This window comes from Pundamilia nyererei, unplaced genomic scaffold, assembly GCF_000239375.1.
Source record: "Pundamilia nyererei isolate P.nyererei 1_Seehausen unplaced genomic scaffold, PunNye1.0 scaffold00032, whole genome shotgun sequence".
Lineage (NCBI taxonomy): Eukaryota > Metazoa > Chordata > Actinopteri > Cichliformes > Cichlidae > Pundamilia > Pundamilia nyererei.
This window is the reverse complement of record NW_005187433.1, coordinates 4,351,167-4,364,036: the sequence shown is the minus strand read 5'-3', so window position 1 is coordinate 4,364,036 and position 12,870 is coordinate 4,351,167. Positions and strand designations below refer to the sequence as shown.

At 40.2% G+C, this 12,870-nt stretch overlaps 1 protein-coding gene across 1 annotated transcript in view; it reads right to left on the bottom strand.

Moving 5' to 3' along the window:
* Window positions 1–11,460, bottom strand: part of LOC102209341 (transmembrane protein 132D-like) — a 37,413-nt gene extending 25,953 nt beyond the window's left edge. Inside the window, exons 1-3 of the mRNA XM_005729328.1 lie at window positions 11,143–11,460; window positions 7,280–8,207; window positions 1,787–1,933 (exon numbers count right to left, since the gene is read on the bottom strand). Coding sequence (XP_005729385.1) covers window positions 1,787–1,933; window positions 7,280–8,207; window positions 11,143–11,206 — 1,139 coding nt within the window. The 5' untranslated portion in view covers window positions 11,207–11,460. The remainder of the gene's footprint in view (window positions 1–1,786; window positions 1,934–7,279; window positions 8,208–11,142) is intronic.
* Window positions 11,461–12,870: the final 1,410 nt, after the last annotated feature.

Below are 12,870 nucleotides of genomic sequence, written 5' to 3'. Positions count from 1 at the left end.
GAGAGAGAGAGAGAGAGAGAGAGAGAGAGAGAGAGAGAGAGAGAGAGAGAGAGAGAGAGAGAGAGAGACACAGGAGGGGTTTATGACCCTCTTTCCTAGAAACCATCTATGGAGAGGGGGGCTTTAAAGCCATGGATGCATCATCACTTCAGAGCACAGTGATGAGAGTATGTGTGTGTGTTTGTGTGCATTTGCATGCGAGTGTGTGTTTGCAGGCCTTGCATGTGCGTACGTGTTCCCCAGTGGAAGCTCAGCACAAGAAACACGACTTCGAATATCTCTACTCCCTAATCTCCACTTCGGAACGTGCAAGCACTTAAGCCCGGATAACGTGGCCATGATTATGGATTATTACGGATATGTGGGTCGGACGGATGGCGAGTGGTGTGTGTTTGTGTGGGCGGGGGTTGCTGGGTAAAGGTGGCTGCTGGTGTGTCACCAACATCAGCATCAGACACTACTGATGTATTCAGCTGGTGTGCATCGGGAAAAAGAGGTGGAGAAAGTTCTACGAAGTTTTAATTAATCTTTGTTTACTGTTAAAATAAACGAAGTCAAAGGGAAGCACTTTTATTTCTTTACTGATTTCTCATATTTCAAAGCTATTTGACTGGTAAAGTCTCACAGAACTGGGGAAATGGGGGACTTTTTGTTTTATAGGAAATTCAGAGAGAAACAAGATGAATTAAGATTATAAATGATCATAAATGTATAATTGCACAAAGTAATGTGTTTTACAGTAAAAAGAAGAAAAATAGATTATATTTATTCTGAATTTAAACAAATATCTTAATATTTTCATTCTTCTAGAAGTCTTACCTCTTTTTTTCTTTAAATATTAAGTATTATACATACAAAACATGTTTGCTTATATTTGCATATGAGGGACTATGTGAAATTAATTTACATCCAGATATTTAAAAAAAAAAAAGAGGATTTAAACACCACAACCAACAATATCAAAGTAGTTACAGTATATGATTGTCTGGATTTATTCTTTTCCCCACAGTTTAAAGTCTTATTCTTTCAGTGTCACATGATGTTTTTACATGAAGCAGAGTAATCCTGCTACGCAGCTTCTGATCATATTCTCGGTACTATGTTTACAGGAAACACAGGAAAATCTTGCTATGCGTAGTCTCATATACATGATACGTAACAGCATTGTCACTATTGATCACAACACCTTTGCAAGGTTCCATAACATATTCAGGAAGTAATGGTTTTGTGAAACTGGATAAAGACAGTCTAATGTCCTCTAGTTGTTAAATCCCATGCCTGCTATTTTGGGTGGTCAGTCCTTACGGGACATAATTTTGTTATTGTTATTATTAATAGTAGCAGCAGTTATAGTAGTAGGAGTAGTATTACTAGTGGGAAGGGATAAAAAATTGCACCTGAAGAACATCTCATTTATTCTGAGCAGAAATTGGAGACACGCAGGGAGACACTCTTACCTCCTCAGAGAAAAATGTCTATTATATGAAAATGGATACAGTCTGCGCATCACCAAGCATAATGCTTCTTTTTCTTCTCTTTTTTTATCTTTTCATCTAAAAACATTCATTTTGCCCTGTGAAGTGAATGCAACACTGAAACACACTGTTGATCACTTTTCCTTCAGGTAGCAGCAGCGGTTATTGAAATTTCTATGACAATAGACGTCTCCACAGAATAAACAACGAGAAAAGATTGCTTCATGAGTGTGGAGAAACTGTGTTTTACGAAGGGTATGTGAAGGGTCTAGTGAAAACAGGCATATGCACTGTACGTGCAGTAGACTGACCTCTTTGCAGTGACAGCAACCTTCCTGCGGCAAACAACAGACACCGTGTTTGGAGCTGCTCCTCTGCCAGGCTCTACCACCATGTCCCACAGTGCTGAGTCACTGGGCCGAGCTGCACTGAATGACAGGCCCATCTTTACTGCAGCCCTGCAGCAAAGACATGCACATATAAATAGGACACTTAGTATAAAGTGCAACTTTGTACACTTTTGTAGACTTTTTGTAAAATGTCATAAAAACAAAGACAGGACAGGGGATGTGCTGTGTAACAATAAAGAATTAGGAATGAAGAAAGCTTCATAATGTTTGAATCTTTTATTACAGAACATGATGCAATGTGATTTTCTGCTGTAACGGACAACGTCGGGTTATACGGAATTGTTCTGACGCTCAAAAGAAATATTTGAACTGTTGCATCCGTCTCTTTTTGGATGTGCAACAACAATATTTGCCATATCTTTTAGTATAATGTACACAGGTACTAAGGTTACTAAGGGTTGTGTGCACTTGCTTGACAACGTGTGGGTTTTCTCTGCGATCTTATGTGTGCTTTGCTGCTCGTGTTGAACAAGGTGAGTCACTGACAAACTGAGTCACAGGTTGCTTGAAGGCTGAGAATTAGTGGGGTTATTTAATTCCCATTAGCCATTAGAAGATCTGAAAATCAGTTAATCACATGTCTTACACACACACACACACACACACTCACACACACACACACACACACACACACACACACACACACGTGTGCCAAACGAGAAAAATCCTGCAAATCCAGCTATCACCACAAGTTTTCTGTCCATCCATCCATCTTCTTATATGATGTAGGGCCATGATGGTAGCAGATTCAACAGGATATTATTTTTCTTGGCAACATTTTTAGTTCCTCTTGGGGGATACTGTGGTGTTAACAGGCAAGATGAGATACACAATCTCTCCAGCGAGTTCTGGGTCTCCCCTGGGGTCTCCTCACAATTGGACATACTCAGAAAGCCACCGCTAAGGGAGGCACCCAAGAAGCATTGTGGTCAGATGCACAAACCACCTCAGCTGGCTCCTTCTGACACAAAGGAGCAGCGGCTCCATGCTGACCTCCCTCTGGATGGCTGAGTTCTTTACCCTGTCTCTAAGGCTGCACCCAGCTAGCTCATAAGTTCAGCCACCACAAGTGTTACAGATCTGAAAACTGAAAAGTGATACTTGGGGTAATGGATACTTTAATTGATCCATTTGCTGTTCACTGAAGCCTCATCAGAAATGGTCGTAGTGGAAGGGTAGCTGTTAAGAAGCCTTTCTTATGGAAGGCTAAACATGAAGGTGCCAAATTACACAAGAATTTAACTGAAAAGCAGAAGCAACAGATCTTATGTTCAATTTGTTATCAATATGTGAAGTGTAGGTTAAGAAAGAGGTAAAATAATAATAATAATAATAATAATAATAATAATAATAATAATAATAATAATGGATTGCAAAACAAGTGGAGCACTATCAGTCATGTACTGGACTCCACAGATAGTGACGTCAACATTACTGAAGCAGTGTGGGATCATTTTAAGAGAAAATGAAACAAAAGGCAGACAAGATCCAAAGAAGAGCTTTAAATGTCCTTCAAGAGGCCTTGAGAACTATCCTGAAGACTCCTTAAAGAAGTTACAAGAAAGCTTTCCTAAGAAAGCTTTCTTGTAACTCAACTCAACAGGCTGTGTTGAGGAAAAAAGGTGGTCGCAAACTATAAAGAAATAACGAGTGACTCAAGGTTTTTGCAGAGTACTGTTCTGTTCACGATTTGATTTGTAAATTATGGCCCCATGTAGAGTAAAATAAATGGTAAACCTTTGTATGGCATGGCCAGACATTTGTGAAGCAGACAGATTCAAATTTCAAGGATTCAGCAAGGTGCCAGCAATGTTCAAAGTGAAATTCAGCCCACGAGCATATAGAGAGCAACAGATAGACTGTGGTTGTGACAGAATGTCTGTTCTTCAAGAAAATATCGAGGTAAACACATTGAAAATACCATTAAAACCTCCTTCACCTGCTTCGTCTTTAAGGAAGCCAGATCAACATTTTCATTATGTCAACTCCAAAATACTCTTCCTGCCATCAGTTTAAGACGTGCAAGGCTTAAGCATTTATTAGAAGAAGTGACATGGAGTGAAAACCTGTTATTTTACAACAAACAGTCCATCTCTTTTAACAGCCTGTTGTTATTTCGGCTCCAAATCAGATTTCAAACGGTTGAAGAACAATATGACAGGATGACTGGAGCAGATTCCTGCTAGAATAAGGGTCAGCAGAAAAGTGCGTGGCATTAGGCTTTGCACACTGACACACACATCCAAATACACACACTTAAAAATACAGATTTGTAATCAAAGAGCGACCAGACAGATCAATAACCCCTGAGACTGAGGTCAGTGTTAGAGCAGTTTCAAAGGCAAAATACAGTAGGCAAGAATTAAGGGCACATTTAAACACACACTCAGGCACCCACACACATATTGTTCTGCTGAAAATTCAATGCGTGCCAGATAAAGACTTGCACAGAAATTACTATCTGAAGCAAAGCTCTTATGCCAAAGGCACATGTTTTCATTTGTGATTTTAATTAATGTTTGAAAAACAATAAATGCAGACACTGACTCAGTCGGGCAGATCAGAATACAAATTTTAAAATAATGAAACAATTTTTGAGGATGTTTGTCTTTCATTTCCCTTAAATCTTAATTTGCTGCCTTTTTAAGGCATAATAATTTGTCATTGTGATCATAGTTTAGAAAAAAGTCAAACTGTGTTTTAGTTAGGGGAAATTACAGCCAAGGATAAATGTATTCTTTTGCTATATGCAGTGAATCATTTTCTTGCTGCTTGCCCAGCTCAGCATCACAGTGACAACAGCACCTGATGACCACCCTTCCCAGGGGTGCAAACCACTTCAACTGGCTCCTATTGAGTGTGGAGAGGCAGTAACTCAACGTCAGGATCTTCCTGGATCACTGCGCTTCTTGTTCACAGGCAGACACAGGCTTCCCTGCAGAGAAACCTCATTTCAGCCACTTTTATCCCCACGCTTTGTCTTTGTCACTCACTACCCAGAGTTCACAACCACAGGTGGGGGACAGAGCGGATATCGACCTTTAAACTGAGCAACTCTTCACCCCTGGTTTACCAAACTTCATCTCTTTGTTTAAAGCTGCGAAAGTTGCAAAGCTCTTGCCTCTTTTGTTTTTTTAGGCATTCGGGTAACCTAAAATAATTTTTTGCTGCAAAAGCGGCCTCTGTGAACAGACTGTTTTATGTCTCTGTACTGTTTTTTTAAAAGCTGCCTGTGGTTAACAGGTGGAAAACCACACACACGCACAAAGAAACCCAAAACAAAACATACACATAATCAGTCCTGGCAGCCCAGATCATCTCTACCCGAAAGGGTTAACCTCTTAATTCACTTTCAATCAGGGGCACAGATTATCTGGCCTAACTCTGCTGGAGTGGACTCAATCTTGGGCCAAAGAGCGAAGTAGAGCTGGGATTTCTCCCAGGAGGAATCAATCACTTTGCCAAGCTCCTCAGAGCTAGCCTTCACTTGGACTCAGCTGCTGCACTCAGTCCCCTCTTCTTGTCCAATCTCATTCTGGATGTGGCAGCAGGTCATAAATACACAGACCAAAATCACTGACCTGACTAGAGGAATGTCATTGGTTCGGTCAGTGAGTATGAATTTGGGGAATTTCAGGTGAAGGGGCTGTAAATCCTCGCAAATATTCAAAACAAGAGCAGATGTTAGAGGGTCAGCGTCTCTCTGCCAAATCTTATTCACGTAATTTCAACAATGCAAGCAGAGGTGCATTCAGGTCAGTGGGATTCTGCATTTGCGTGTGTGCGTGGAGGCATGTTTGTGTTTGTGAATGCTGCCTGATATCTGAGAAGAGCACTGGGAATGACACACAGCCACAGGGTAACAGTGTGCCCTATGGATTAATATGCACATCTTAATATTTCTCTCCACTTGCTTGTATCCTGCAGCAGATTACTACGCTGTTGTTATGACGACAGCACAATATCATTAAATCGTGGGATTAGAAAGAAATTTGTCTTGCATTTCAAAGAAAATCATTAATCAGACCACAGGCTGGAAACACAAACCTCAGTGCAATGGCTTTACTATTGACTGATGCAAAGTGTTCTGATAAAAATAAATAGTTTTACTCCACCGAGTGATGTGCATTTAAAAAAACAAAAACAAAAAAAAACAGCAGGGGAAAAAGTCTGTAAAGTCAGCTGTGAGTTTCTACGTGTTGCAGAGCTATATTTATATTAAATTCACTTTTAGCCAATGGGGCCTTTTAGATTTTAGTTATTTGTCTTTCTGCTCCATTTATTAGATGCATTATTTATGAAGTCAAGTAACCAGAGAACCCTGTTGACATGTTGCGATATGAAAATCAGTGAATCATTTACCAATTACTTTCTTGTTTATGGAAGAGTGCGCCCCGTAAGTCCTCCACTAACTGATAAGTTGACATAGACAAGATACAACATGTCAGTAATTTGTGAAACCGGTGAATGTGGCTGGCAAGACAAGTCCTGCTGGCGCTCAAGCATTTAACTGCAAGGCATTGATGGTGAGGCCCATTAGTGTTCAAGTGCCTTAAGTAACAGTTTAAATGCATGGAGCTAATCCTTCATGAATACGCTTCAATATGCCGTACGACCTGATGATTCCAGTTGGTTCCAGTGTCTTTTCATGCTTCGCATGTTTCATTGCAACAATGAATTTTTATGTAATTCAACCTAAACTATTTTCCCTTCCATCCTCAGCAAGACTGGAGAGTAATTACAGTGTTTTCCTTTCTCCGTTTCATTTCCTAAATGCCACTTTAAGCACAAGAAGAAGGGAGCTGGAAAGGCTTTGCTGTTTAATTTTCATAAAAGGGATCCAGATCATCAGAATTGCATGGGTTCGTCCACTTCCCTGCCTGTTTTTAATAAAGTTTGTGACACCTAAACAAACAGAACTAAAAACATACATTCAGGTCTCTCCTTGGCTGGAGGAATAATGAAAATCATAAAAAGGTTGTTACTCTCTGAGTCTGCATATCTTGAGTAATTAAGTCTAAGGCTTTTAACTTGATAAAAGAACTAAACTAAAATATCATTTTTTGTAAATTTCTTCACTTTACTTACCTTCAGCAACTCAGACATCTGCAGTCACGACTTACAGTATGAGAACTATACTAACAGATTTGACAATCAAAAGAGACTCATCGCAGTTTCTTGTAAGGACTTTTAGATCATGAGGACTGTAAGAAACTTTAGAATATAGTCGACCAACATGATCTTAGTGAATTTAATACTGTTGAATAGATCAGTAAGTAATATGTGCAAGAGCTGACTTTAAAAACTAAAAATGCTTTCAGTCTGGCGAGAAGTCATTACTCAAGACCAAATAGCTCAACAGACAAGAACAGCATAACATAGAATATCTCTCACCTCAGTGTGAAACTTTCCAAGGTGGACGTACTAGCAAGAAAGACATAGAACGTTGCGACATCACCAGACTTGAGGGGCTTTGAAGAAGTCTGGATCACCACAGCGCCTCCCAGCCTCAGCCGAAGAAAGGTGGGATTCCCTGGTGGACTTTTGAGCAGGCTGACACTTCCTACCCTCCTCATCGGTGTCCCTGATCCACCAGTGTCTCTGCCTCGTCCCACTCCTACTCGTTGCAGGCTATCCTGTGGGGTGCACTGGCCAGTCTGGTCCCGGCGACTCTGGAAGTAGACTTCCACAAGGTTCCCCTGAAGTCCCTTAATCCCGTCAGTGCTTTCTGCTTCCCTGCTAGAGCTTCCTGATCTACTGGCTGAGCTGAACCAGGAGGGTTCTGGCTTAAGCTGTGCCACACAAAAGCCGCCAGGAGACACCAGACAAGCCCCACGAACTTCTCTGGTCTCCCAGAAGGCATAAGCCGTGACACAGTGAGCTCCATCCTTAGCCTTAGCTCCATCATTTTTCCTCCCATTATCTTCTAGAGAGCCCATTGTTTCTTGCCAAGCAGTGATATTGCTTTCTGTGGGCATGTGGAAAAGAATCTTAACTACTGGGGATGAGGAACGAACCTGGCGGCTCAAAATGACTGGCAGTATCTTGCGCCCACTGAGGAGCAAATCTAAAGGAATAGAGGCATCTAGAGTCAGGGGGCCAAATGAAGCATTGACAGATGGCTGGAGAAGCCCAGCACCAGGTCCAGTGATGAGAAAAGTCTGAGTCTGAGCTTTCAGGCTAGAGTTCCCAGATGGCTGTGGACTGTCCTGTCTCACAAACACGTGGTCCACATTGAGGACCTGAAACTTGATGGTGGGATAAACTGGAGATGGAGTGGTGAATGTCCCAGTGTCTTTAGCCATTCTTGGAATCTCAGCACCTGTGAAATGATGAGTTTGGGGAATTAGGACTTTAGAGAAATTAGGTAGAAATTTTCCATATATATGCTTTAACTCCAAGGTTCAGTTTTAGGTTTCAAATCTACCGACAAGCACAGTTACTGCTCACAAAGCTAGTTTGCTACTGTGACTGCAAACAGGATGACAGGAGGATGAAGGGTTGAAAAGAGATCAGAGTTGGAGAAGCAAAGCAAAGGGTCGATGCCATGAGGTTCAGGTAGGCGCCAAAAGGACAGAGTCAGGATCACGACACTGATGATGACAGTTGGCTGTCTTGGCGAGCAAGACTCAAAACAATTAAATGACTTCATTTAGCAAACATGGTTTATTTCTGAATATAGTTCCTGCATCAAAAAGAGAAAAGAAAAAAACAGCCTTTTAATTTTCTTTCACTGAATTTTCATTCTCCCTTACTTTTCCTGAATACACGATTCACGTTTCCTAAAGCAAAACACTGTGCGGCTTGAAAAAGGAAAGACAAACAGGGTAATTCTTATTGCATATCATACGACCAGATGGTAACAATTCCAGTAGGCATACAAGTTGCTGATTAAATTTTCAGCCAGATTAACCATGGCATGTGGCTTTATTACAGAGAATTATACACATCACTATAACGTTCAAGCTCTAAAACACGAGGAAATTAGGTCTGCGTCATTTCTGTCCTGCGACGGATATTCTATTCTCTGCTATTCACTACATCTATCCGAGCCAGTAAAGGAAATGTGGCATCCGAGTGCTAAAAAGCCTGTCTGGTAACTTCTGTGGGATGACTGTTTGTCCAGATAGAACGCCGTATATGACAGATCACTCTTCCCGCTGCCAGAGACACTTGGTAATTTGCCCTCCTCCATGCTGAAGTGCTCAAAGATTAATATGAATTTTTGAATATGACTTTCCCTCACCTCACAAAAAAAAAAACTTTTAGAAAAGAAAATATTCCTCTCCTTCAGACGCATTAGAAGTGGTATATTATTGTTTTCTGATTCCAAACCATATTTCATGAATAAATTTATATTTAAATTAGATTACTTGCTGAATGGAAAAGAAAATCAGATGTCAGGGTGGATATTAAACAAAGACACACAAGAAAAGTGTCTTATAGATCCCAGAGATCAGACTAATGATGTAAGGAATTTCACATGCAGGCCAATATAAAAGTTTTAGTTCTACATTATTAGTTTGTGTCTGCAGGTTTAAGATAAAACAAAAGCACACCAATGAAATCATTTGCCATTTCCAGCTATAATTCTCTCTGTCTGGGACTAATAATTATTTAATTTAGCTGACAGTGCACTGTACACTTATAATTCACTGTTAGGGTGTACAATCAATGTTGTTAATCATGTTAGTCTGTGAACAGACATTTGAAGATCTATGAATTGATTTCTTTTTGCATTTGGTGCACACATTTCAGCTAATTAGATTTTGATGCTGATTCACTTCTGAGGTTGCTGAATTAGTACTCAAACTGTTACAACCCGACTGTAGTGCAAAGATTTTATACAATGCAATTAAAAAAAATCTAACAAAAATATCATAAATGTTGGCTTTGGCGGCAGCTGTGTTTGCTCTCCAGTTTAAGAACCATCTACTTTATTTTACCATCATTATTCTGCTCAAACCAGCACGGGAGAAAAGCTCGAATCTTATCCTTCTTTTTAAATCTAAAAATAGGATAATTGTTCATTATGAAGGGACTTATGCCCATACTGTCGCAAGATTATAAATGCAGCTTGTTTAAATATTTCCTGTGAAACTTAATGCAATTAATGGAAGCATAAAACATAAAGACAGAAATAATCCACAGTATTTCTTAGCTGTAGCCTCAGAATTATCCCGCTGCTCATGAAAACTGCTGCTTAACAGAATAATGTATTGATCAGAAAGTAATCTGGTCAGACCTGGCAGGATCCCTTTAAGTATATAAACCAGAGATATTACAGAAAAAAATGACACATATGGCAATTTTGAACAACTGCTATAAATGGCAGTTCTAACTCAGAGAGGCTCACAGACACATTAGACAGCAGACTGTGACTGGACTAAAAGATAAGGCTGTCATGCATATTCATGGTGATCAAGCAGGAAAGATATCAAAGGCTGAACCCTATCACTTAGACACGCAGTCAGAACACAGCCGAGTTCCACAGTTGCAGACATGCAGCAGTCACACATGCATGTGTGATGGAAAAAAAATGCACCCACAGATAGCATGGGTAGATATAAACCCAGGCAATCTCAAACAGTAGTCTTTCGCATACTGTCGGTATCACAGAGGGACAGACTGCTTTCTGTGGCTCCCAATGCAGGTTATCTTTAAACAACCAGAGAAACAGCTGTGCAACCTCAGCTTCAGGCCTCTTTAATCCCACAGATGAGGCTTCCTGATGCACACTGGAGAGCATGCTGTCACTTTCATTTAGACTGAGGGATAACAAAATGGGCTTAGGCCATGGATGGAAACCACAAAACTACAAAAATATGAAACACAACTTTATATCTTCATGAGCCAGTCAAATACAAAAAAAAAAAAAGTCATGACAAGCAAATATGACAACTCCATAGCAATTTTGGGGCCTGCTTAAATTTTGTGCTGATAAAAGCCAAAAGGAAACAAAAGTATATTGGATGTGCGTAATAAACTACGGCAGAGTCATTTAATGTGCCTATGTGTATGTGCTTGCACTATCAAAGTATATACAAGAGTATAAAATAGCTACACATTTTATCTTCATTACTCGTCTCTTGTAAACACAGCTGAAGAGTCTGAGCTAGTTCCAACCCAGTTGTTTTCATATTTAAAGCTTTCCATTTACGCGTTTTTTGCGTCTCATCCAGCAGACCACTTCAAACCAATGCATTAATAAAAGCTGAAACTGATCATCATTCATCAAAAGCAATCATAAATCTCACCTTCAAAAGCTGTTAAAACTGCCATCGCGACAACCGGAAACAGAAAACGAAGGGGAAACATCATTTTAGTGAAGTTGCAGGTTTTGGTCTCCAGTACGCACGGAGGTAAGTTTTGGTGACTGCACGCACACGGTAGGAAAACAGCGCTGGAAACAAAGCATTACATTGCCGAGTGTCTTGGTTCCTCTGAATGTAGAGGCTCAACTAGGAAAAAAATAGTTTTAAATGTACTTCCCTGTCCTCTAAGTGATGACAGTTTTTTTCCCCCCTCCGACATCAGTGCTCTAGCTGGCACTGTGGGACAGCATCAGACACGGCTCTTACCATGATAGAAATCAGTAAACATGTGCCGCGGGGCAGATTAACTAGACCCACGTGGGTATAATCGGAAGGGCCGCAGGCAAATTAAATGCATACAAGGTCGGGGATCAGTGATTTCTACATGCGCATTTTAGTTTTGATTGAACAAATTAAGGATGGATAGACCTTCTTGACTTGAGCATATAATAATCATAGATTTCTACAACTCACTTGTGGATGAGGGGGGGAAAGTAACTGAGTAAATGATTTTTTTCTTACTTAGTCGTACATGTGCACGGTACTTTCAGACGGCCTTTAAGGGTGGCATTGCTTGACTTTTGGTCTTGAGTGGAGAAAAGAAAACTGTAGGGCTTTTTTTTTTTGCCAGCTGGCAGCTTTATGTTCTCACTCATAGACAGCGTTACACATCACTTGGAGCGTAGGAAGGAGCAGATGGATACAGTCACAAACGCCTCGTGATGTCACAGCACACATACACTTGGTACAAAGCATCAGCAGTCACTCAAATTAACTCTAGTCTTTTAGGCCCATAAGTCCCTGTTAAACAAACGTATCGTTTATTTTTTACAATTTGAGATCTCTACGTGGAGCTGCATGCTAAAATATTTTACAGGGCTTTTTTTTTTTTTTACATATTAGAGATTAGTGAGTTTAGACTCTAAGTTGAGCTTAGATGTATTTTTCTGTGCTACTGCAGGCCCTCGGGCCATATTTAATTTCTTAACACTCAAAATCACAGAGGTAATTTGTAACTCTCTCTTTGTCTCTCTTTTCTTTTCTTTTTTTTAAGTGTATCACTAGATCTGCCTTGACCTAAAATTTTATAATGAGATAGGCTGAACCGTTCAAAGGCTAAACTGGAATAGCACGGTGTCCCTTGCCATAGTATGTGTCGTGTAGCCAAAGCAAGGCCAGGGGGAAGATTGCATTTAGAAACTATGGAATCCACCTGCTGTTCTTTTGCCCAGAGGCATCACACTAAGTGCTGGCATCAGTTTTATGGTAAAGAATACCAGGGTTTAATGAGCTTGGTCAGACTTTTCTTCACTAGTTCGCTTTCCAACACCGTCTTAAATACCCGTTCTCTAAAGCAATTACTGGCGCAGTATGTCAGATAAACTCACTGCACTCAATACCCTAGTGCATGTTTTATTACGAGGTGGCACCTGTGCCAGGGTGACAGCATAAAGCATGCAGGTGTCACTGGTGAATAAATAGTTTCCCACTTTACAACAGAGGCTGATTAACTACATGTTATTAAATATGTGCCTCAGAGAAACACTTAAGGATCTGAAACAGTCTGCATTGTATAAATACAGGGAGTGCAGAATTATTAGGCAAGTTGTATTTTTGAGGAATAATTTTATTATTGAACAACAACCATGTTCTCAATGAACCCAAAAAACT